Source organism: Camelus ferus, chromosome 11 (assembly GCF_009834535.1).
Source record: "Camelus ferus isolate YT-003-E chromosome 11, BCGSAC_Cfer_1.0, whole genome shotgun sequence".
NCBI classification, from domain to species: Eukaryota; Metazoa; Chordata; class Mammalia; order Artiodactyla; family Camelidae; genus Camelus; species Camelus ferus.
The window spans coordinates 41,108,178-41,133,982 of NC_045706.1; the positions used below are offsets into that span (position 1 = coordinate 41,108,178).

At 37.4% G+C, this 25,805-nt stretch overlaps 2 protein-coding genes across 5 annotated transcripts in view; one reads left to right on the forward strand and one right to left on the reverse strand.

Moving 5' to 3' along the window:
• Positions 1-6,785, reverse strand: part of IPMK (inositol polyphosphate multikinase) — a 37,520-nt gene extending 30,735 nt beyond the window's left edge. Inside the window, exon 1 of one of the 3 annotated variants that reach the window (XM_032491434.1) lies at positions 5,761-6,785. In XM_032491434.1, coding sequence (XP_032347325.1) covers positions 5,761-5,950 — 190 coding nt within the window. In that variant the 5' untranslated portion in view covers positions 5,951-6,785. The remainder of the gene's footprint in view (positions 1-5,760) is intronic. The other 2 variants (XM_032491432.1, XM_032491433.1) reach the window with 2 other exon arrangements.
• Positions 6,786-7,417: 632 nt separating this feature from the next.
• On the forward strand, positions 7,418-24,059 carry CISD1 (CDGSH iron sulfur domain 1). 2 transcript variants are annotated; one of them, XM_006190997.3, is made up of 3 exons: positions 7,418-7,589; positions 14,318-14,523; positions 21,051-24,059. In XM_006190997.3, the coding sequence occupies exons 1-3, from the start codon at positions 7,565-7,567 to the stop codon at positions 21,138-21,140; spliced, it is 321 nt and encodes a 106-aa protein (XP_006191059.1). In that variant the 5' UTR covers positions 7,418-7,564; the 3' UTR covers positions 21,141-24,059. The 2 variants fall into 2 exon arrangements, with proteins under 2 accessions (XP_006191059.1, XP_032347326.1); XM_032491435.1 differs by lacking the exon at positions 7,418-7,589 and adding an exon at positions 13,820-13,843.
• Positions 24,060-25,805: the final 1,746 nt, after the last annotated feature.

Here is a 25,805-nt window from a genome sequence, read left to right on the forward strand (position 1 = left end):
TTCTTTAAAAAGGGCAGTACCATTTACAGTAGCATCAAATACTTAGGGAAAATCTAGTCTAAGACCTCTACACTGAAAACTATCAAAGGCCTAAATAAATGGAAAGATACACCATGTTCAAATACTGGAAGACTCAGGATTATGAAGAAATCAAATGTCACCAAAGCTATCTACACATTTAAAGCAGACACAAAATCTTATCAGGTTCCTTGGGAAAAATGACAAGCTGATTTAAAATCTAGATGGAAATGCAAAGAGTCAGAAATAGTCAAAAACAATCTTGGAAAAGAACGTGGGATGCTTGGTCTACAGTACAAGACTTACAAAGCAGCTTAGATTAAGATAGTAAGGTATTATTGCTAGGATAAACAAATAAATCAGTGAAAATAAGAGTCCAAAAGCAAATTCAGGAAATTGATTGAAAGAACTGGGAAATATATGCACAACAAAGTACAAATGAGATGTAGAAAAGAATGTGGAGGCTCTCTACGAACTGACAATACTACTTCTAGGATATACTCTTAAATTTAAAAAGCAAAGTGCAAAACAGTATATATACAGCATAATACTTTCTGAGTCAAAAGAAAGGGAATTAAGAAAAACTTACTTAGATCTGCTTATTTCTGCAACAAGAAACTCAGAAAGGATAAATCTGAAAACAACAAAATTGGTTTACCTACAAGGGATGCTGAGGAATGAGGCAGTGATAATGTACCTTTCTGAAAGTTTTGACTTTTGGATGTATTTTAATTTTATAGGCATTCAAAAGTATATCATTGAAAGAAGGGAACCTAATTTAAACCCAAAACAAATAAATCCATCTGCAGTTCAAATGAATAATACTACCATCGACAAAAGGGGAGTAAAAATAACCAAACCAAACCAAACCAAACCAAAAACCTAATCCAAATAACTTCTGAAGAGTTTCCAACCACACACGCCCTCAGTATAAGGGAATCTCATCTTGAATTCTTTATCCTAGGTTTGTTTTCTACAGTAGTATGGGTATAGAAACTCTGAAAATCATAGGATTAAGAAAAAAAAAATATTACTGGGAGCCAGGTTCTCACTGAGGTAGATGGGAAACACAAATTTAGAATCAGGAAAGGAAAAGAACTCTGTGAAGCTGAAATAAAATTGGAAGTATCAGTATGCAATTATGATTTCCAAACTATTTACATATACGTTTTAGTTATGTCCACTGTAAAGGCCTTGAAGCAATGACACCCCAGTGGCAATGAACAAACCTGAACCCAGATCTTGGTTTCTAAATACCATTTCTTCTAAAAATGAACCAGGGCTCCTTGGAGAAATGGCTGGTTCTAGAGCTAGGAAGGGAAGGCATGAGATAAGTCAAAAACAACTTGTGACAGAAAGGAAGGAAGTACTCCCACTGGCCAAATCTGGGACAATTTGAATAGCAAAGTAAACAAGTTCTATAATGGGTTATGACACTTTATAAAATAAGAATCCATGACTCCAATCTGATCATAAAAAGAACATACATACATAGGAAGTAGTAAGAGGACTATTTCTTTTTTTCCTTTTTACTGATGTATAGTTGACTCACAATATTAAAATATTAGTTTTAGGTATACAACAGAGTAATTCAATACTTTTATTATTACTTTATTATATTTGTATTATACTCCATGCAAAGTTATAGAGGAAGTGGTAGAATTGGAAAAATCACAATTTTTCAACTATCAGAGTAAAGACCGCTTCAGGCAAGAAACATGAAAAGATGCCAAATCTAGGAGTGAAGTATGATTAGTACCCTGATATCTGGATGGTTTTAAAGTATCTCTCCACAGACGGCTCATTAGTTGCAAGGTGGAAAATACTAACTATTTACTGGAGAATCCAGACCACACTTGGACCAGATGATCAAATTAATAGCACTAACAGTGGACAGACAGATATTGTGGACCTCCAGATGTGATACCTTAAGAACATAACTGTAAATGTTCAAGCCAGAAATGTATCACCTGCATCTCATTATAAAAATCCATCAGAAATCCAAATTAAACAATATTTTATAAAATAACTAGCCTGTACTCTTAACAATGATATTATATATATATAAAAAAAGGCTGAGAAACAGTTACAAATTAAAGAATTTTGAGAGACATGACAATTAAATGCAATAAATGACACTGGACTAGATCCTATGCCAAAAAATAAATACGATAAAAGGCATTACTAGAACAGTTGACAAAATTAGGATATGGAGAACAGATTAAAGCACTAAATCACTGTTAAATTTTCCGTACTTAATAAACATGCTGTGGTTACAGAAATATACACTAAAGTATATTCTTAGGAAATACACACTAAAGTATTACTGTGTAAAAGGGGCATGATATATGTAACCCTGCTTTCAAATAGTTCAGAAGAAATACATAATACATATATAGAGATAAGTTTGGCAAAATGTCAAATTCTTTGTATTGTTCATTGCAACTTTTCTGTTAAGTTTAACTTATTTTAAGGCAATTTCAGAGGATATATAATAGACTAGAGTAAGCCAAAATAGTTGTCGGTTTCTCCCCAAAACATTGTCCATTAAAATTCTTCTTTTCCCTGTAGACTATCTCATTTCTATATTCTAAGTTGGACCAGGAAACAAATACCAGATTTCAACCATTTGTTTAACACTTCAAGAACTTTTGAAAGAAATTAATGGTACATGTTAAATATTAAAACAGAAAAAGGATTTTATGCTTTGGTGAACTTTGGGAATTTAAATTGAAAGCAATTACACTTTTTGTGAAACATTTCTATAGAAAAAGTTGTATAAGGTGCAAAGTATACTATAATGTACAAGAAAGTTTAATGTTATTTATAATAGCAAAAAAATGGTGAAAATCTAAAATTCTATTACCAGAGGAATAGTTAAATTGATACATCCACTGTAGAATGCAAGTTTTTTAAAGGAACAAAGTAGATATCACAAGCACATACCACATATGCCACATGATACAGAATGAAAGCAAAAAGTTGCTGATTGATATACATGCACATTTGTACAAAAAAATCAGAATTGCATTAATGCGTAATGTACATGTCCAGAAACAATGGTCTGAAAGTTAGCAGTGTTAGAGATTGCCCTGGGAGAAGAACAGGGGAAAAGGTTCTACTATATTCTTTGAATTTTTTCCCTAAAAGATCATGTACTGCTTTTATAGTTTTAAAAAGCAAATTACTTTGTATTCTTAAAGGTAAGATTCAAATATACTTTGATGAAATGATTTCATTGAAGAACATGAAATACAACTGTGATATCAGGGCTATCACATACTCTTTTTTATTACTTAGCTATAATGATATAATAAGATCTATTTTTCTGTTCAAGTACCTTTGTGCTATTGGTTCCATGTTTTTAATTTTTAATCTAATAAAGCCAACAACTCCTTTTTGGAAACAGGCAAAATATCAATCCTAAATTGAAAACCCTGGTTAACTAAAGTAATAAAAATTAAAAACAAAGCAAAACAAAAACAAACATCCACAATGTCTTTAAGATAGCTTATTCTGAGAATTTCAGCTGACAGCCAAAGCAAAGTATGATCTACACAATGTACTTTACAAGTGATTTATGACAGGAAAGATACAATAAATTCCTGAACTTTGAATTTACTGACCATTTGTTACTCATTTTATAAATAAGGAAGATTATCATCATTCAGGTGTCCTTTCACTAACAATATATGCAAGACTGTGTAAATAATTGATAATTAAGTTCAACAAATATTTATTAGGTTGCTAGCAAAATGTTTGAGGTATTGTGCACTGGTGATACAAAGACAGTTCCTAGTCAAGAGAACTTTACAAAACTGAAAGAAATATGTTTACTTTAAATTAAATATAATAAAAAATAAAATAAAGGACTCCAGACTCTAGAATCTAAGTTACTCCTTTAATTTGGGTGACAAATTAACTCTTTCAGCCACTGTTTGCAAAGTAGTTTGAAGTCACATTCGGGGTACATTTGTATTAGTCAGAGATAACTCTCTGAACAGGATCACTATTACATGTTTTGATAACCAATGGTTACACTCAACTGCTTGTGTTTATGTTGGGATATTTTGTTTTTTCCCCTTTTGTACATAAGTTGTTTTTAGGGACCCTTAGGGAAACAATTATTTCTTCAGGCCTCTAGACTGAATGAATACTCAATAATATTAGGAATATTATTCTTACAATTGATTAATATAAATCAATAGGATGCCATATAAATCTATTAACGGTATTCCATAAATACTTGCAAACTTTCACTACCAGAAGTTACACACACCAGAATGTCTCTATGCTAAGGACCTTGAGAACATTACATGTTTGTTTCCTTACCTGTGTGTACCAAAAACACTGTCAATTTTCACTCAACATTTTCGGAGTCTGAGCCCCAATTTGTGCACAAGTCCATGGCATGGAGATAAACAGATTTGGTCTCTAACCTCAAAGAACTAACAATTTAATGGGGAGAAAGACACACACATCTACACATCACTAACGTCTATATTTTTAAAGGAGAAAAGAAGTAGGTAAGGATAAAGGTAGTAGAAAACGTTGTTCTTTAAGAAATAACATACATATATCCAAATTCATCCATTTTCAAAAATCCTTGTTTGAGTTATCTGCAAGCACAATACACGGTGGAAAAAAAATGCTCTGAGGCAGAACCCTTGGTTTCCTGATTCTACACGGTAGCTGTGCGACTTTAGGCTTGTCACTTAACCAGCCTTGGCCTCAGTTATCTCGCCTAAAAATGTCAGTATTATCTTACCAGTCTAAACCTGAATCATCTTACCAGCACAAACCAAATTGTCCCTAGTGGCTTCCAGGTCCAAGGTCCGCATTACTCACATAGTCATCCATCAGATTCCCCAAGTAATCCATCATGGCCTAGGGAACCAGTGTGAGTAAACTAGGTGAATTACAGTTCCTAAACTGAACTTTTACATCATCAAGAGAATTAACCGAGATAGGCACTGTGCTTTAAACGCAGTGAGCTCGAAAAAAATCTATCACACAGGTCATGATAGTCTTATAAAGACGATCACGAGTATCTGAATGTATCATCTGTGTACCACTCTAGTACAACAGCAGGGTGTATTTCCTACCATGAATCCGAGTTTCACCATTACTGGAACCACGCCTCCCGAAGAAATCCAAAAATACCAGAAAAACCTTTTAAGGGGGTGGGTAGAGATATCCCGGATAAGCCGAGACAAGCTTTCCAAAAATAAAAAAAATAAAAAAACCCCAAACAAACAAAACCCTGTTTTTTCCTTCCCCTCCAGCTATGCAGCTGCACCCAGAAGAGAAGCACTAGATCAGCATCATCTGCATTTCATTCCTTTTCTTTTGCAATACTAGTCACCCGCCTATAATAAACAGACCTTGTGCTCAGGGGAGAATTCACTTCCCCGTCCAGCAAAAAAAAAAATGAAGTTCCTTATTTTCACTAACAACGAACGCCGTCTCCAATCAATACCCACCCTCCCTGGGGAGACCAGACACTCCTCTCCCCGCCACCTCCTGCTGCCGGCTTGACGCCCCACACCCCAGAAATCACCCACTTTTCGAGCCCCTGCTGCACGGGTCGCGAGGCTCTGGAGGAAAGCGAAAGAGACCCGGGGTGCGGCGTGAAGACCCGGAGGGGCGTCCAGCCCGGCGGTGAGCGCCAGGCTGCCTCGGCCGGTCGGGGGCTCGCGAAGGCGGAAGGGGTGCGGCGAGCCCCGCGCCACCCCCACTTACCTACTTTGTCCTTCCCGTACATGTGCCCGGCCACCTGATGCGAGAGGGGCACGCAGCCGTTGAGGAAGCGGAGCCTGCCGCCCGCCGACTTCGGGCTGCCCTCGGGGGCGGCCTCGCTCGCCGGTGAAGTCCGCATTTCTGGGGGGCCGGGCGCCTCGAGCCGGAGGGGGGATGGCGGCTCCGTTGCCATAACGGAGAGCTGAAGCGGCTGCGGCGGCGAGAGCAGGGAAAAAAATAGGGCGGAGGGAGGGGGCGCCGGAGAACCCGGGGGTCACTCAGGCTCGGCCGCGAGGAGGCCTGGGGGTTCCTGCGGCTGGTGCCCGCTGTGGGCCGGCGAGGGGGCCCATGACGCCGCGGAGGCGCGGGCGCTCCCCTGCCCAACTCTCCGCGGACCGCGGCTCCTGCTGCTGTGCCGCGGCGGCCGCCGGCCCCGCAGCAGCCTCGGAGACGGATCCCAGCCGATGAGCGCCGGCGGCGGCGCCCCGCGCTCCCTGGGGCCTTGACGGCGACGGCGGCCCCACCTCCCGCGCCCCTGCCCCTCCCCCTCCCGCCGTCCTCCAGTCCCTTTTACTGCCGCGCGCGCGTCAGCGCCGCCTGCCCAGCCGCCGCCGCCGAGAGCTTCCGACTGCGCGACCCGCGGCTGCCGCCGCTACTGAGCATGCCCAGAGGCCGCCCGACGGGACCCCCGCGGCGGGGCGCGCGCTGGGTGCTGCCCGGACGAGCGAAAGGCGACCTGGATGCCACGAACATGCTTGGCCTTTCTCATCCCCACTTCAACTGGCATTACAGTGCCGCCAGGGCTCTTGCGCCTTCAGTCATTCAGTGGGCGTTTCAGCGCTTTCTGAGGTCCACCTCAAAGACGCCAGGGGCTCCAGCTGTGTGGAGCGGTCAGTCACGCGTTAGGAGGCTTGGGAGGCAGTAGCTATGCCAACGGTGCCTTGAGAGATCACCCTTTATCTGCATTCACCTCCCTCTCCTTCCCCGCACAGATACAGTAGGAGTAATAACAGGCAGCTTAGAAGACGAGCCTTTAAGACACCCTTGGAGTAATCCTAATCTTCCCCAAATTGGTGCCCCTAAACAGCTTTTATTTAAAAAAATTGAAGCCGACACTGATTTCAGACAGTAACAGAATAATCTTAGTTCTTTTTTAAGTGTGCACATTCTTAAAGAGAAATGAGCCACGTTTTCTTCCTCTCTCCCCCTCGACCCTTAGTGCAGGTTCCAAAATCCTCAACAGACGGAGAATTGGGTCGAAGGCAGAAGAAAGGGGTGCACACTGAGAGCGAGGGAAGATTCTGGAATGGGACACACAGTTGGTTCCCTGTGTCTGCCACTGGCAATTTCATATGAAAACTGGACCTGAAGATACCAGACTAAGCAAGAAAATTTGGGGTAAAAGCTCAGATAATCTGATTATGGTATTGTATCAGCACATGCCCTCTGCCCCGAGAAATCCGCACACCTGGAAGAGACGAAAAACCTGGCCCGGACTCCCGATTCCAAAGGCCCGGCCCCTCGTGATTGCGCAAACTCAGTTACTACCTCTCCAGGTCTCTTCCTCCTCCCCCTCCTGCGGCTGTCAAAATCCAGGCTCGAGACTTCCTTAGGCAGCTCTGCGCATGCTCAGCATCAGCCGGGTTGAATAGTACACACGTGCTTACGGCCCCGTCACTGCGCCTGCGCGGTAGCAACCTGGAGCCGGTGCCCTTAGGACGGACGCCTGTCACACCTTGACTCCAGCTGCCCGCGCGAGCCGGTTTGTGCTCAGTTCCCTGTGCACACCCTTGCAAGCGACGGCGCCATGAGTATGACTTCCAGCGTACGAGGTGAAGTGGGGCCTGGGAGCGGGTGAGGCTGGAGGCCTGCGCACCGGTTGCAGCTTCGTCAGCGCCTCTCTGGGTTGTTCCCACTGCCCTGCGCGCCCGCCTGTCCTGTAACCTTGAGATGCAGAAGGGCAAGCGCTCTGCCGGCCTGCGGGCTCCCTAGGCCGCACGGGGGGAAAGGGGAGAGATCCGGGTATGATCCCCGGGCGTGGGGGCCATGCAGGCATCTATCCAGGTCTAGACCACGTTTCTCCTCACTAGCCAGACCGTATATCGTAATGATCCCGCTGCGCTGCTAGCTTTTCTTGTTCTCCCCTGGGACCCCTCTGTGTTACGTCAATGGGCCTGGATAAAAGGAAAGGTGAAAACAGAAAGAAAGAAAAACCGCTACTCCTTCTCGTGTTTAAATCACTACGGAGTGAGAATGTCGGTTTCCTGCAACCCTCAAGCGATGCATGACTAATAACATCTTAGTTTTGCACATTTTTTAAAAGAGAAGAAACCCAATCCGAGGTCTTCAGTTTCCCAGTTTTTTATTATGCCTCTGGCATCTGGCGCTCGGTGGCAGTAGTCCAAAAGAGAGGATTGAAAATCGAGCTCCTGGGGCTTCATGTTTCTCAGCCTTGCTTCCCTTATACTGGTACCCAGCGTTTGGAAACATTACTTCGCAGAAAGTCCCGTTAAAAGTAAGAGACTTTCTAGAAGTCAGTTAATGTGGAGCTTCACTTAATAACAATTCTTGGTGGGGTGTTAATTGTTAATAAAATACTGTGTGCCAGCTACGTGATACATGTGATCTTTGCCCAGGTATAAAACGCCATACCTCAAGGTTTAGTTACATGTAACAGTAGTTAAGTAAAGGTAAAGAGATTGTCCAGAAGTTAAATAAAAATAGCCTCCTTGATTCATTTGGTAAATATTGAGCCCCTGGAGTGCAAGGTTATGTGAAAGATCTCTACTGAGTTGAGCCCTAATCTTGTAATAGATTCTATGAACTGGAGAATTCCACTTGTTGCCAAAAGTTACCTGGCAGGGTGAGGGTGAAAACCCATGACATTTTTAAGGTACTAATGGCAGTGTTTAGGAGGTGGTTATTTGCAAAAAATATTTCAAAGGATACTCATCTTTAGGCTCCTTTAAATAGAGGCATCTTGGTGCATTTAAAATAGGGAGTGATTTTTGTTTCTGTTTTGTTGTAAAAAAAAAATTTTTTTTCAGGAATAAGACTATTGTGTAAAATAAGATATTCATATGACTTGAGCTACTGATAAGTTTATAGGAAGACAGTTTACACTTCTGTGATATGGGCCAAAAGGTTCCAAAATGTATTTTTTAAATGTGGAGTCATTTTCTGTAGATGGGCACTAAAGTTTAGGTAGCATAATATTAAATGTGAAGTAGGTGAACCCTAGGACTTCTTAAGACTATCTGCAAGCTAATCTTTCTTGCAATCAAGACAAGTTTGTTGTTTTCTTAATTTAGGGGAATCCTCTAGGGGATTCCAAAGGTAATTTTCCCATTTGCCATTTTCTAAGGGATAGGAAATTGCTTGGTGAAGTGGGTCATTAGCCTAAATTTTTAAGTACTCAACTTTTTTTATGAGAAGTAACTACTTTTTATCACACCTAAAAGCATAAAGATTGTTGTGAGGACCGTGGGTAGAGAGGCCCAAAGCCTTTGTAAATCACTTCTACTGGTACCTTCTTCCTCAAATATAGTGGTGGAGCAAGGTAGGGACAGAATATCCATTCTGTAAAGTTTAGATCTCAACTTGTTCTACTCTCAGTTTTTCAGCCAAACCTGTTAATTCCTATAGATTGAAAATCAATTTAGATCTTTTGATTTGGGGGAAGAAAGGACCATGTCTCTTCTCAGTTAAATAAGTGAATAATCATAAAAGACTTAGAGTGGTATTTGGCAGTGGTAAGCATTGTATATGTTAAATTTAAAAAGGGTGTGTGTATGCGTGCAGAATACTTGTTTATATTAAGAAGAAAAAAAAGGGTGGGTGGTTGAATGAGAAATAAAATTAATGGAGATCAAGTCAGGACACAATCTGGGAGAGGCAATGAGGATAAGTGATTGGAATTTGAAATCCAAAGATCCGAGTCAGTGAGATGGCTCTTGAAACCTGTTTGGTTGATGATACCAAACTTATTTTTCACTTGATACCAGATATTTATTATTGTTCAAAAATGATCAGAAACATTAAGTGGCTTTCACTGCTGTTGCGTCACAGGTCTATAACGACAACCAATAGATGACTTTTGGGAAGTTTGCTAAACTTCATGCTCCTTATTGCCTCAAAAACTCATTAAATCTGCTCTCATCCTTAATCCCTTCCCTTCTATTTGCAAAGAAGAGATTATCTGAGGCTGTTCTCTCCATATCCTCCAGATGCCATTTTCTCCTGCTCCCGTAAGCTCTTGCCTCAGTAATAATACCTATTGCTCTTAATTCTTCAGTCCTCCCACAGGGATTTTCTTATCTTCAACCCATAGTCAGTCATAATTCACCCTTATCTTAAAAAAAAAGAGCTGAGTAATCCAAATATTTTTAAAGGCCTTCCTTACTTCTGCTGTCCCCTCAAATCACTTTTGTTTTCATATTTTGCTTTACCCTCAAGTTACAAGATAGGCATTAGTCTATCTGCCTTGCACTTATTATATGTCCCAAACCCCAAACACTACAATGCATGTAACCAAAACTGAATTTCATAAATTCTTATTCTCTGGCTGTTACATTATTATTTCTTTTGCTGAAACTAATTCATAATTTTCCAATACATTTAACCACACAAAAATACTGTTTGAATCCAATAAATTCATCAAGTCATTTAAGGTAACTCTTCAAGGGCTTTTTTTTTTATCTGAGAAGGAATGTGCAGACCATACTGCAGATAAAGGAGAGAGCACCTATAGGTTGTAAACAATAAATAATGGAGTGATTTGAGCTATAGATGAAACAAGATGGGTGGTGAGTTAAGCCTTATTGGAGCTGAGTGAGGGTAACTGGGAGTTCATTATAGTACTTCCTGTGTGTGTCTGAAATGTTCCATAATACAGTTTTATTTTTAATCTCAGGAAGTATTTAAATTCCACGCTTTGATACAATAGATTAAGATGAGGTCTAAGAGAAGTCATTTGGTGTAAGAGCAATGTGATAGTAGGACGGACAGAGGGAGCCACAAGTTCAAATTAGTTATCTGTTACTTCTTTTTACTTAACTAACATTGAAGACCACCTGTACAGCAGGCCTTGGGAGAAAAACATTACCAGGCACAGCCTACTAATCTGGGGGAGCCCTCAAGCAGGCAAAGATTTAAACACAGCTCCCCTCCCCCTTTCCTGAGATGAAAGGAGCATTCTGATTCTATGGCAGTTGATGCTGGGCAGGAGAGGACAGTTTGGGACAGAAAAGGGTCTAAAGGAAAAGAAACAGGGTGAGACTTCTGTCTTAGGTTCAAGCAAAATGATTCTCTTGGTAGAGAAAAGCCAAGAAATAGGTTGTAAACATGGGTGTGAGATTTGGAAATAAGTTGATGTTTTTTCTATCTCTGAATAATTCAGAGAGAAAACCAAAGATTATACAATAGGAGGCCAAGGGAAGAGTAGGAAAGGGAGGGATTATTTAGAAATGTATTTTTTGTATTTTGTTCTTTCTATTCATGGTATTTGTATAGGTAGAAAGCACTGTTAAGCAAGTTTGGGTAAGGTGGGGTTTGATCTGACTATAGGAATACTGTACCTTGCTAGGGGTCTACAGAGAAGAAAAGTAAGGATAAACTAGAAGAGGTAGAGATAATGCTCAGGATTTTTTTCTGGACTCCAGTTCTGAAAGAATGTCTGAAAGGTGCCATCTGAAACATCTTTAGAAACTGGGTCTTGGTGAAGTACCTTGTTCAATCAGAGATGGTGTCTATTCTTAATAGACATGTACGCTATCAAGACCTAAATGTTACTTGGGTTTTGTTTTTATTTGTTTACTGTCCTGGGTTTTCAATTGTTTCTCTAATTGTTGACTTTTGAATCTATCCTCATTCTTGTCTGTCTCTGTATAGTTTCCTTTTCCTTCTTTTCCCTAGAGTTGCCAGTGGCATCCATAGCTTTTTGCCAGAAAAGACTGATTCAGGCTGCAGTAATGAAACAATAAAACAGCAGCATTTTTCTTATTCTGGAAACTTTTACAGTTGTCTCTAATGAGATTAGAGAGTTAGAATTTGGAAAGGGGAGAAGGATGGAAGTACTTTTTTTAAGACCTTATCTAACCCTGTGGTTCTAAAAAATTTATTGGAACAAATACAAAGCCATTTTCCTAGCACATATATGGCTTTGTGACATTTGTATAGGGTCCTGAGTGACCCTTCTTAGGGAGTGGGATCACAGAGTGCATGTTTTGATTCCCCATGGGACAGCCACTCTTGGGTGATACCTACAGTCAGTTCCCTCGTCAGTTATTCTGTCATTTCTTTCACCATCAAAAACTCCAGAGGAGGTAAAGATTTTAAAAAAAAAGAAAAAAAGCCACCCAGTGGATTCAGTTGGTAATATAAGAAAAGCAAATAGAAGAATGTTTTCATAGCTAAGAAAGATTCTTTTGACCTATCGTGAGTGTTGGGTAGAAATTCCTGTAGGATTCTCTTTTTATATCATGAAACAGATTAATCCTAGCAAATTGTAGTTATTCTTTGGATCTCAGCCTTTATATAATAATACAGGCATCATTAAAACAAATCTGTTAGAGATTACTTCAAAATTCACCTCGAAAGTGAAGTATAACTAAGATCAACAGCCATTTAGGGAATTGTGTTATTTTAGTCCTTTGGGATATTTACCCCTTTGTAAATTTATACTGAAGATTTAACATTTACCAAACATTATTGAGCACATACTATACAAGGCAGTGTTTTAGCCCATTTTGTGATGGGTACATTAGCTATTCAGAGTGGCTTTCCATTAGCTAAGTGTGGATTGCCATAGCTGCTGACATTTTCTTAAGGGAGTTCCATGGCAAATGAAAAGATCATGAATCAAGCTAGAAATCAGAGTGAAGTTTCAGCTCTGCTTAAAGTTGCCACAGAGTGATACCATGAAGCAGCACTAAAATTTGGGAAATTGACACAGGGTGTGTAGTTAAAAATATCTCTTCTCAAAAGTTTGAAGCTGTCATATGACTTGTTAACTTTTCTCAGTCAAGTAGCACTTGGGAAGGACATAAAATTAATGTTTATTTTAGGGGATTTTGGCAGGGAGGAATAGAAATGTATGGGCAGGGAAACAAACGAAATTTCTTTGTAGAGAAAAATACTGTGGTTGCAAATAGAATCGAAGGAACATGCTAATTAGAAACATTTGATTAAAACTAAATTATTAAATAAGCTACCAAGATAAAAGGGACTAAGTGTGAGAGTGGTTGTTCCTTTCCGTTAGAGTTTTGCAAGAATGAGCTCCAATTTTATGGAAAGTACTATTAGGTTGAGTAATTAATCACATTAGTACAATTAGAAATTTGACTCAATAGTGCAAATAATTCTTACAGTTAATTATTCATTATATGTTTTTGTTTGGCCTTGGAATGTGTTTTTTGTACTTATCTCTCTAGGGCTTTATTTGATAGTCTGGGAACTTATTTCAAATACTGTGAAGATCTGACTCAGGAAGTGCTGGGACGCAGTCCAGTGTGTTTGTCCTGACCCCTGTTCAACTTCTTCCTGCAGTCCACTCCATGCTGGGAATAGACCACTCTCCTCTGAGGCTGAGGCTAACCAGACTATGCAGAACTCTCTTCTCTCCAAAATTCTCTGGAACTGGGGTAGCTGTTAAGTGCTTGGGTTTCTAAGGGGTCTTTGAAAATCTGTGTGAAAAGAATCCATAGATGGCTTATTGGTCAAGCAAGTAGTTGAGCAGAAAAATGTCATGAAATTTAAAATGAAGTGTGTAGGGAATTCAGATCATCCACTGGTGAAGAGTAAAATTTTAGAATTTATTAAATGAGAATCTAACTGTAATTATATTTTCTATGAAATTAGTACATTCCAATTTTTATTTTGATAAGTTACTTTGAAATTAAAAAAAAAAACAACAACTTTTGAATGACTTTGAAGCCCAGAATCCTGCTGGATATATTCCCTTGAGTGTTTAATATTAAGGGTTGGTTTTGTTTTAATTATCCTTTCTTATTTTTTCTTTGGATACCAATTCTGTTTGTGGTTATGCATTTTTAAATGACTAAAGGACCTACTATATAAATGAATTCTGGTGAGTCATTTTGTTAACATTATCACCTCCTGATTTTTGGGGGGAGGTGAGAGGGTCTTATTTGTAATCTGAATTTTTATGGCCTTATTTCTAATCTGAATTTTTTCATGTTAATTTTTTTAAGCTAAAGATATCTGCAAGCTCTCATGTTATTTTAAATCTATTTATGAGCACTTAACAATTATTAAGCTTTGTTTTTCCTTCTCCATCTATAAAATAATTTTTAAGTTTCCCTCTTCTATCTTAATTTAACTAACATCACTCAATAGAAAATACACAATTGCCTCAGTAAGGGCTGAGGAAAATCTTAACCAAGGACTGTTACACCAGTGTGTTCTGATCATTTCGTTAACATTAAGACCCTTTGACTATTGGGATGCTTAATATCCCCAAACGGGATTCCCTAAATGTTCATGTTAGGTTATTAGTGTCTGTTTTGGCTTTGCTCAAACCTGTTTTCCTTCCCTGCTCTAGTTGAATGGATCGCCGCAGTTACCATTGCTGCTGGGACAGCTGCCATTGGCTATCTAGCTTACAAAAGATTTTATGTTAAAGATCATCGCAACAAGTCCATGGTAAATCCTCACATCCAAAAAGACAACCCCAAGGTAGTACATGCATTTGACATGGAGGATTTGGGAGATAAAGCTGTGTACTGCCGTTGTTGGAGGTCCAAAAAGGTAAGAGAAATAAGTCCTCTATGTCAGTGCCACCTTTAATATAACATTTCCTTTTGAACTATTCCGTCAAACTGGTGTCATCGGATATTGTTAAGATATGCCTTTTTCTTTTCTTCCTTTCTTTAATAGATTCTGGTTTTCTCTGTTTTCCATGTACTCTTCAGGAATATATTCACTAAAATGTATAACCTCCATGCAGTAAAATTACATCGTACCCTCATTGAGTTCAGGTGAATGTAACCATATTCTTGACCAAAGAAGAGAAAAAAAAATCCCTTTTATTTACTCTTAGAATTTTCTCCCCAGGTGGCTCTTAGCCTCCCCAATCTCAGGAAAAGAAGTGTACAGCCTAAAAATGAAGAAATAGAAGAGGTGATTTTTTTTTTTCCTTGAGGTTTCAAGCTCCTGAATTCTAGGACAAGTTTTAGAAATGTCAGGAGAAACTTGTGGAAAATCACCCCTGAAATTTCTTACCTGGTAAATATATTGACCCTGTATCCTAAGCTTTCTATAAGCTGCACCTCCTAAATGTAAATATCTAACACAGGATTTTTTTTCTATCTTGAAAATTTCCTTTTGTGAGAATTGCATTTTATCAAGTTCCATCTAGAAATGTCATCTGTGATATGTGCAGCTTTTAGACAGTGATGATAGCTAGTGATCTAAAGATGGTAAAATGCTTTCCTAAGGTCACGAAGCGAACACTTCAGACATTGAATGACTTCAAAATTTCTGGTATATTTTGAGAAATCTGGTGAAATACTATGTGTACTGCCACTATTAGCATTTAAATAGATTGGATTTCACTAAAGATGACACTGTAAGTCCTAAGAAAATGGACAATAAGAGTGATATATCTATTTCTGAAAGCATGTTATGTCAGGGACCTCTTCCCACAGTGGAAAGCCATTATCACAAATCACATATCACGAATAACAAAGAAGTCACACAATAGTACTAGAAAGCATATTCCACTAACCTGCTTCTCCAGATACAACTGATCTTGTATAATCCATTGGTGATACAGTGCTTAGATCATGTTATCATGTCTGAAAACTACTTGATGAACATGTAGAATATGAACCAAAAGTTAATAGTCCCATTACAACAAATTATACCTTAAGAAGAGCACTATTCATTTGGAATGTGATTGTTTGTAAGCACTAGTGTGTTGCTAGAAAATAATCCTCAGTAATATTCTATAGACTAGATCTGGTGTGTTTTTAAAAAATTAACACCTGTAATAGGTTTCATTCTGTTGTTGCTCACCAAAATATAAAAAATACCTTTAGAAATCACGGAATCTCTAAGTCAGAGTTGTAATAGTTCTTTAGTCAGTGATCTTAAATCGTTCATTTAGCATCTGTTATGCTTACATGCATGAGAACAGTTGAATAGTAAAACAGCAAGTATTGTAGATGTGTATAGTAGATGGAGTACGAGTGCTTTAAATAAAAGGAAGAGCTTACACTCTGGGCTAGAATCTTCTGGGAAGGAGTAGTGATAGACATGGAAGTTAAACTGCCCCTGGAAAGACCTGTGGCATTGGAATACACTAGCAATTATTGGGGACTCTTTCTCAGAATCTGCTAGAAAAGACTCATGTGAACAAAGATGGATCAACGAGGAATCTAGTCTGGTCCTTGCACCTCCGTCCCCCAAGGAATAAGTCCAATCTGAGGAGTGTCTTGAGTACCAGTGTGAGGAGTTTGTGCCTCCTGACATGGGGGAGCTCCTTGTCAGGGGTTTCAGACCTAAAATTATACTTACATTATATTATATATATATATAATATATATGGGAATGGAGAAAAATGAACAGATACATGAAACATTTGGAGGGAAGGATCAGCCAAGTGCAATGACTGATTTGCATGGAAGATTGGGGAAGGAAAACTAAAGCTCGTGGAAGCCTGTAGGATTGGAAGAGGTAGTGCCATCAACAGCAATAAGAAATTCAGGGTGAAAAGCCAATTTTCCAGGACGGTGAAGAGGAGTTCAGTTTCAAAGAGTGACTTTGACATGACATTTGAATGGCAATGTCCAGCAGACAGACTGAAATGTGGGACTAAAGTTGAGACATCAAGGTTGGAGATAGAGATCAGCAGAACGGATGAGTCAAGCGCAGGAATGCAGCAGATCCTTGATAGAGATAAAAATCAAGGGCTGAGTATGAGATCTTGGAGAATTTTCTGCATTTTGTAAAGATGAACAAGAGCCAAAAAAGGAGATGAATTAGGCCAGAGTTACAAGAAAACTAAGACTATTGTGGCCTCACAGTGGAAAAAGGAGACGTTTCAAAGAAGGTTCAGTTGTGAACATCAGCCAGTGCAGAAGCCCACGAGGTGAATAAACTATCACAGTTGGATTAAACAATTAGGCAATTGACCTTTTGGTGTAATTTCAACAGAATAATTAGAATAGTTATGTTCAAATGGGTTACAGGATGAATTACTACTAAAGAAATGCTAAAAGGCTGAATATATGTCAAAATTTTGGTAAATGTGACAGTGAATGGAAAGAAAAAGAAATACAAGGACTGCTTGAGTGAATTCTGAGGCTTAGCTCTGCTGTCAAGTAAAGGGTGCTTGCTTTGGTTGGGTGTTTCCAGAGGGTAAAGGGTCAATAAAGCAAATACGGACTTTTATAGAATAAGATCTCAAGTGTTTCAGGAAGAATCACAAATGGACACAAGCTAGTGGTTTAAATGTTTATTCTTGACTTTATAAGTCAACAAAACATTCCAGGATTATTCTTTCATCATACAATTTAGATTTTCCAGATGATTAAACTGGAGATGGCCGTTTCCCATAGGTAGACTTCAAGGAAAGGAATGCCAGCCCAGTCATTTATTTTCTATTTTCTGTGTTGTCTTTCTTTTTAAGCTTACCTTTTATGCTATTATTAATCCTTTTTGCATCTATGATTTGTCAATTCTGAATTTTCACTGAATCTTGGGTACTTTTTATTCCCACATGAATCAATTAAGAGTTCACTTTGAATGTTATTCAAGTTAATGGATGTTCTTATTCTCCAGACATCTTTGGAAACTCCCTCACATTCCTGAAGTTCCTAAGGTTATCACACAGGTGCCAAGTCACAAACTTACATGTCTGCACAGAAAACTTGTAACTAATACCTTTGATTAGATGGCGATATTCGGTGGTTTTTTTTCCCCCTTCATATAACCAATTGTGTTTGAAATAAAACAAAATTTAAACTCCTATCTAAAAAAAGTTACATGTGATATAGACTAATTCAGTTCTAATTCATTCTTTGCTTAAATTATAGTTAATTGACAGTATTGCACTAGCTTCAGGTGTACCATGTTTTGTGCAGATTATATTCCACTATAGGTTATTACAATATATTGGATCTAATTCTCTGTGTTGTACAGTAAATATTTGTTGCTTATCTATGTTATGTGTAGTAGTTTGTATCTGTTAACCTCATTCTCTTAATTTGTCCATTTTTTTCCCCCGCTTCTAATTCATTCTTAGGGTATCATCACTGGTAACCTATTGTGTGTGTCTAACATTTTGAGCAGTTTTCTCAGACCTAATGAATCAGATCTCTTAGTCATATGCAGAAATTACCTCTTATTAACACCTCACTCCTCTCCTCTTCCCCCGAATTGGCATGTCCTCTGCTGTTTCAGAAGCCAGCCTGTTTCATAGTATTTCACAAAAAGGCTACCCACAAGTGAAATGGGAGGGAAAGGAGCCAATAGAATGGAAATGATTAAAGCGACTGCAGGGAAAGACTCTGTTTGAGACAGCGGTATGTTGAAAGAGGGTGGAAGGAGATGAAAGTGCACACACAGACTGGAAACTCAGCCTTAAAAAGGAAAATAGTCTTAGTTTCAAAACAAGGTGAGGGAACGGTGTTGTAAGAGGGAAGAGCATGCAGCGGAGTCTGACTAGATTCCCACACCCCACTCACCTCAGGTAGGTTACCTCATCTGCTGAGTTGTGTGAGGGCCGTTTCGGAGGCAGGGGAGAGTTTGAACAAGGACAGAAGAAGAATGCAGACTAAGAAATCATCAAGAAAGAGAAGATAGGTGAGCCAGTTCACATCAGGAATGCAGCTGAAATGAAAATGAAATGTAACTGTAGAATCATTTTCTTTCCTTAACAACTTCAGGATTTGAGTTGGGTTTTTTGGTTAGTAGTAGGTTTTTTTTGGTTTTGTCCTGTGTGTGTCTGTGTGTCTTTGTGTCTGTGTGAAAGAGATCATTTGCATCCTATTAATGGTTTGTAAGTGAGTTGCACTAACTTTATTTCTTCATAGAAGCAATATTCTGAAAATTGCTTACATTGCTTGCCCAGTCCACATAAGGACAGCCTTATAAAATCTTAATTTTTCTTACACATTTTCCTATTATATCTACTATCTTACATCTTACTAAAGTAAGTACGGAAAAATGCTATAAAATGTCATATTCTCTCAGGTAGTCTCAAAGATCTCATTGCTTTTGTTTTCTTTCTCAACCAAAGCAAGCTTGTTTCTCTGAGCAATTTATGGTAATGAGCCAAATGGCCCCAGACAACTCCTTTGGAAAATGTAAATCAAACTCTAAAAATACAAAGGTTGGAGAAAGATTTTTTTTAAATTTTTGTTTTTGCAAGTAGAAGAGTTAAGTTAAGGAAAAATATATATTTAGTTCCATCTTGAATCACCCTAAAAATAGAAACATCGTAACTTGAGATGTGAGACTTGTTAAAAAGAAAGAAATCTTGTATTTTTTTATGAAGACCCTGATAACGTAGCTAGCTTTCCAAGTGGAGAGCAAGGATCTCCAATGGGTTTTTTTTTTCTCCTAAACATTTATTCCAACCTCTTCTGCTACCTTCTTTTCTCTTAGTTTTAAAGATATTTGAGATTTGTAGTTTTGTAATTGGGTTAACAAATATGAATAGGGTATTTTCTGGACATATAGGACATTCAGCCAGTTTAATTCACAAACTTTTCTCCAGGATTTGTTAGTAAGGAAATGCTCACATCTTAGAACAAATGTTAGAAGCATCTGTGAGCTATACTTTTTTCCTCATCAGTTTTCTGACCTTTATATTTTTAATTTTAAGTACTGATATTACACAAATTGAATTAAATATACCCTTTGTGCTTTTTGTAATTTAAGCTCTTCGCTTGACATTTTTAACACATTTCAGAATTTTAAATGAAAGAGGATTATTAAAATTCACATGTTTTCATCACATTATTATTTAATACAAAAACTGCTATACTTCCTAGATTACGTTTGAAAGTATATATCCACAAACGTGTTTTCTTTGTCCTGCATAGAAAGGTCAAAAATAAAACAAGATACTTTCTGGAAAAAACACAAAATATTTTTATGTAATTTACCATTTGAATTTTAATGCCAAGTAACTGCCATTCATACATTTATACTATATTAAGAATTATGAATTGACTTCAATAAATATATTCCATTAACATATACAATGTTTTCTTAAGAAATTGCTAATTCTGTGTTGAAATAACTCATTTTGGCTCTTGGTTGGAAAAAAAATGTTTAATCTTTTTATTAACTTAAAATGAGAAATCTCTAATGAGTAAACATAAGAATGCCTAATCTTCACATGAAGTTTGAGAGATGATTCTGACTTAAGTCACTAATTCCTGGGGTTAAGTGATATAGAAAGTACTATTAAAAGATATCTGTGCCCCTAAACAAAGTGATTTTGAATACTAAGTTTACATTTAAAGGCATACAAAACTTTATATACTTTAAAGAAGCATGAAAGTTTATTAACAAATAGCCAGGATCTACTTACTATTTTTTTAAAGAAATATTTATTTCTTTACTTATTTTAAGATCATGATGAAACATGTGAATTTCAATTTTTAGGCAGAACCAGATTATTATTCCTATTTTAGATGTACGGCTTTTATCTTTTGTATATTTCTCCTTAGATTTCTCTCTGTTCTTTATTCGATATATGGAGAAAAGTAATTTGAGAAAATGTATTAGTTTTCTAGTATTATCAATGTGAGATTTAAAAAGAAATAAAATTTAAACATGCTATTTCAGTAAGTTATTTGAGACTTTTCACAAATATTTCACTTTTCAGAATTCGTTTTATAACCTATGTGCATAAAACCCTACAGTGACATGTTTTGTGTGTGCTGTTTATACAAATTGAGCTTTTTACAATGTAAACTTTTATTCTCACTGTAAAATCATCTGTTTGTTTATTAAACATATGTCACTTTGAAATGCTGTTCTTTGCTGTGGGATACATTTTAGTTTTTTTTTTTGTTTTTTTTTTAATAACCTCTTTTCCTCATCCATGCCAATAAAACACTGAAAGCTTGGGTTCATGTTTTCGCTGCAAGGACTTGTTTTTAATATGAATATTCTGTACCACATCTTTTGATAGAAGTAATGTAAATTTTGTGTACATTTATATTGCTGCCCCAAGATAGAATTTATACCTGGAAATAGAAGATAAGCACATGATACTGATTTTGCAGTTAGACATTTCACAATCTCTCTCTTCCTAGTTCCCATTCTGTGATGGAGCTCACACAAAACACAATGAAGAAACTGGTGACAACGTGGGACCCCTGATCATTAAGAAAAAAGACACTTAAACAGACACTTTTGATGCTGCAAACCAACTTGTCGTGATGTTATCACCCGACTGTTTAATTTAGAATGACTACCACTTCTGTCTACTTCACCTCCCCTGGGTTCTAGATGTGGTATATTGCAAACTACAGCTTTCATATTCACGGCACTTGCCTTACTTGTTGAACCATCGTGGTGCACATTTGTTTAAACCAAAAAAAAAGAAAAAGGAAAAACCAACCTCATGGCCTGTGGGTTATTTTGGTTTTGTAAGGATCCATTTCTTTACATTTAAAAATAATGACATTAGCATATAAGATGTTGGATGTTGAAGTTAACATATTAAATTATTCTCAAAATCATGTATGTGCAGATCATACTTGTAACTTTCAAAGAAAAATTAACACTTTAATATTACTTAGGAAACTAGAAAGTAAATCGGGTGTGGTTAGGCTACATTAATCTCTTAATAACAGTCTGGGAAAAATCTGTTACGACCTTGGCTTTCTTCTTGACAGTGGTAATGACACAGAAAATACGGCCTCTGTGTTTTTAATCAAAATGAACTTTGAATGTTAATTCTGCTTAATTCTAAGTGAGCCAGGTCAATAATAAAGGGGCAGGAACTTCTCTGTATTCATCTCCATGGATATTTAATTGGTCCATTAAAGAAATGAATAGTGGAAATTTAGATCAAAGTGATTTTAGATTTAAAGTAGTTATGAAGGGATGTCTTAAAATGTAATGTTCCAGAATTCTAGCCAAGAAGTGGCAAGCACTTGAACTAGGGACACCGAAGGAATTGGAGCACATGATGTCAGGTCTCTTGACTGCAAAGACACATCCGTAAAAGAAACAGTGGTCGTGAGGCCAGATTAAAGGCATGGGAAGATTTTTATTTCCTCATTCTTGATCATCAGGCACACAACTGATTCTAGTAAAGGAACTATTTCGGGGGGAAAAATTACATCCTCTCTCAAATTGTATAATCTTTTTTTTAAAAGCAAAATTTTGAAGACAAGTGTTTGTTTATGTAATGTTCTTCAAAGACTTAGACCAGAAACATGGCATTTCATTGCTAAGTCAGAAAAAAGAGAATATGAAAACAGAGAATAATTAAGAGCAATAGAAGAATTAAGACAGGAGTAGTTAATATGTATTAATTAGGTTTTGGGTTTTAAGAGTGAGAAGGAAAAAACATGGCAAAATATATATGTAATGTAGGCAAACGTAGTTTGAAATTAACACAGGTTAACAGGTAAATATTCTTACCATTTTTTTGCATACACTTGAATTCTCAGTAGTAGTCAATTACAATTTTCTACTTTATAGAATCCAGAATTACCTTGGAAGTCACAGGAATCAGTGAAACCAAACATTAGCATTCCTGCATTTCGTGTGATCCCTGATGTTTTTTAAATGTATGGTTTTGTGTATTATGGTTAGGTAAAGTTGATCCCAAAATTCTGTGTACTGGTTTTTAAGTACATGATTTAGTTGAACTTACCTTGAAGGCACATCTTCAGCACAAAATCTAAAGTACTACAAACCTTGATTCTACCTACAAAATACTTGATTGAGCTTTTCCCAAGCCTCTTCCCCTCCTTTTTAAGTAAGTATGATTGGGTCAACAAAAGAGAGCATCTTGCTTTTAAAGGGTATTGTTTAAAAGAAAAATATATCTGTGAACTCCCAAAGTTACCAATGAAAGGATATCCTTTGAACAGACTAAGCTGTATTCTTAATTTTGAATTTGAAATAGTACGAGTCATGCATTTTTATAGCTAGTGGAAGTATAAAAAGAAACCAACACAAGTGCTCAAAACTGTTTTTCAGTGGTGTAGGTGGGTATGTTTATAGTGAAATTGGAAGTGATCACCTAACTGTGAAATGCACATCTACTGTAGCATTTTGATAATCCAATATGATAGATAAAAGTCATCCCAAGATCATGTTAAAATTCTATTGCATGCTTTTTGAACTAGAATTCCTTTAGGATAGTTAAAACTTTTTCATGCTATTTACTTAACCTAAAAAGTAAAGTAGGTGTAGTTAAGCTAATGGGAGGTATTTTTACACAAAAATCTTTGTGTACAATTACTGTTCTCATGTAAGCACCCTAAAGCTTCTAATTGCTTTTTCATTTAATTGAGAGATCAGGCAAGTGGGCTCCCCTACACTATCACCACTTTTTTTTCTATCATTTATGTTTCAGTGATTGCAATAAGACTTTGTGCCAGGCTGAGAAATCTAACATTAGGAAGAAACTTGTTTTGCAGTAATTTATAGCGACATTCACCTATTCCTGCAGACAATTCTTAAAGTGTTTATTATAGACCATATAATTGAACACAAAAGATTTTGGAGTATTAAAAGCTTGCAGTTTAGATTATATCATTTATGACAGGTTATATAATTATGATAATCTATGATTTGGGGTTATTTTCCTTGACAGATTATAACAGATACAGTCATGTATACCAGTCTTTCTTCAAAGTAGCTGGATTTATTTGATTTTATATTAGTTATGAAGGATTTTGTTTTAAGATAAACATGGATCAAGATTCCTAATTAGCAAAATGTTTAGTGCTTGGGGATCTATGAGGGTGTTTTACTCTACTAGTTGTCAGAAACTGCTTTTCCTCCCTGATTTTAACACTGATTTCAGGCAGAGCCACTCGCCTTTTAGCCTTTTAATTGAAATGGTTCGACCAATGGCATTTTAAGCATTTGTTTGCAGATTCTAGACCAAGATTAAAAAAATGTCTGCATCCACATGGGGAAAAAAAAGGGTTGATAGAAGATCATCAAATCGAATTTAATTTTTATTACATGGTTATTCCAACTTCTGTGATATTGAAGTATCCTTTTGTGAAATGTCGATAGTGGTGTTAGTTGCTTTAAATATTCTTACCTGACAGAATAAAAAGTTGGCAGCCCTGTATCGGCCCCTACTTTTTTTTTTTAACTGCTTCATGAAATCTAAAAATCTGGGAACAATTAAGCGAAGGTTTTTATCCAAAGTTCTGAGACAATTTTATAAAGGTATTAAGATAATATAGGTTTATTGATTTTGTTTATATATTTGAAATTTTTCATATATGACTTTTAGCACAATGCATTGAGGTTTCAAGCAGTTATTAATGTAAAAAGTTGTTTTCACTTCCATTCAATTTATCATCATGAATCCAAACTAAGAATAATGCCAATCCATTCCAACCCCTTCACAACCTATGACTTTAAAGGAGAATAAAATAAAATACACAACATTGAGATTTGCAGAGGATGATTGTTAACTGCACATCTGCCTTCCTGAGAAAAGTCTTTTTTTTTTTTATGGACTTAAGAAGTATTTGATAAACAAAAGAATTGCATGTATGAGCTGAAGTTGCCAGGAATCATGCCCAAGGGGAAAGACTAAATAAAATTTTAATCAGTAAATGAATGAATATCTTTCAGATTATAAATCAGGGGTATTAGTACAGTATTAGCCCAAAGGTCTCTGAACAACAAAAGTTCAACCTCAAACCTGGAACAGAAGCGTGCCAAGCTGAGAATGTTGTCAGTGAGGCATTGTGTACACTGGCTGTTCTTCACTTGCGGTAACACCTTGCCCCTGAGTCTGTTTCTAGTTCTTCCAGGCTGTCCCTTACAGACCAGCAGAAGTCAAGACCTGGTTCTTTCAAGTGCTATTTCAAAAGTTGTCTTCATCTGTAAGTATACAGAGTTTTATAGATTCCCAGCTCTATTTTGCACTTAAAATAATTTTGAACATTGCCCATCAGGCACATGCTCATTAGTGTAAGATAAATTGTTTTTCTGCTGCTAATATCTGCCTGCCACCATTTTCGTTTTTAGGTTAGGCAGTGGCTCGTCTCACTCCGTATACAGGATAGACATGAGAGGTGGTGTTGCTTATGGCTCTGTCAACCATTAAACTTAACTAAATCTGTTAAATTAATTTCAAAATCTCCCAACGATGAAAGCTAGAGTTCCATTTATGTACTTCATGTCTGCACAACAATCCTAAACTTTCTTGATCCAGGCTCTGCCCCTCCTACACAGTAAGGCTGTGTATCACCTTAATACCATGATGATTTTGTACGTGTAGAATTGATCAGCCTTCATCTTTCCAACTCGCAGTCTGCCCTGCAGCCATCACATGAACATTTTTATCTCTCCACCTCCACAGCCCTTCCAGCAAGGAGCATTCTAACGATCACTTAAAAGAACCTCATCCCTTTCTCAATTAATACTATTTCTCTTAGGATCCACTGGGAAACTGCTTTTAGCACAGAAGTTGCAACATTGGCTTTCCACTGCTGGTTACTGCTTCTAGTGCTACGCCACCTAGTGTAGAGTCTCCGGTAATGAAAATATTAAATCATAAATTGCGTCTCTTAATTTAATAATGCCATCCAGCATATGGACTTGAGTAAGTCCCTGATCCTGAAGAACTTTTAGTGCTCTCAGAAGTGTGGTCACTGGTCACAGTTTAGGTTACAATTCTGTGACTTAACACTTTTGGCGTCTGGTTTGCTGAGACACTGGTAATGCTACATGACATTTTTTTTTAACCCTGAGAAAGAAAATGTTTCAAATTTTGACCACTACAATGTGCCCAGTACCCCAAACAGTACATAGCAGGTGTTTGATAAACACTTGTTTTAATTAATAAGAGATTTTAA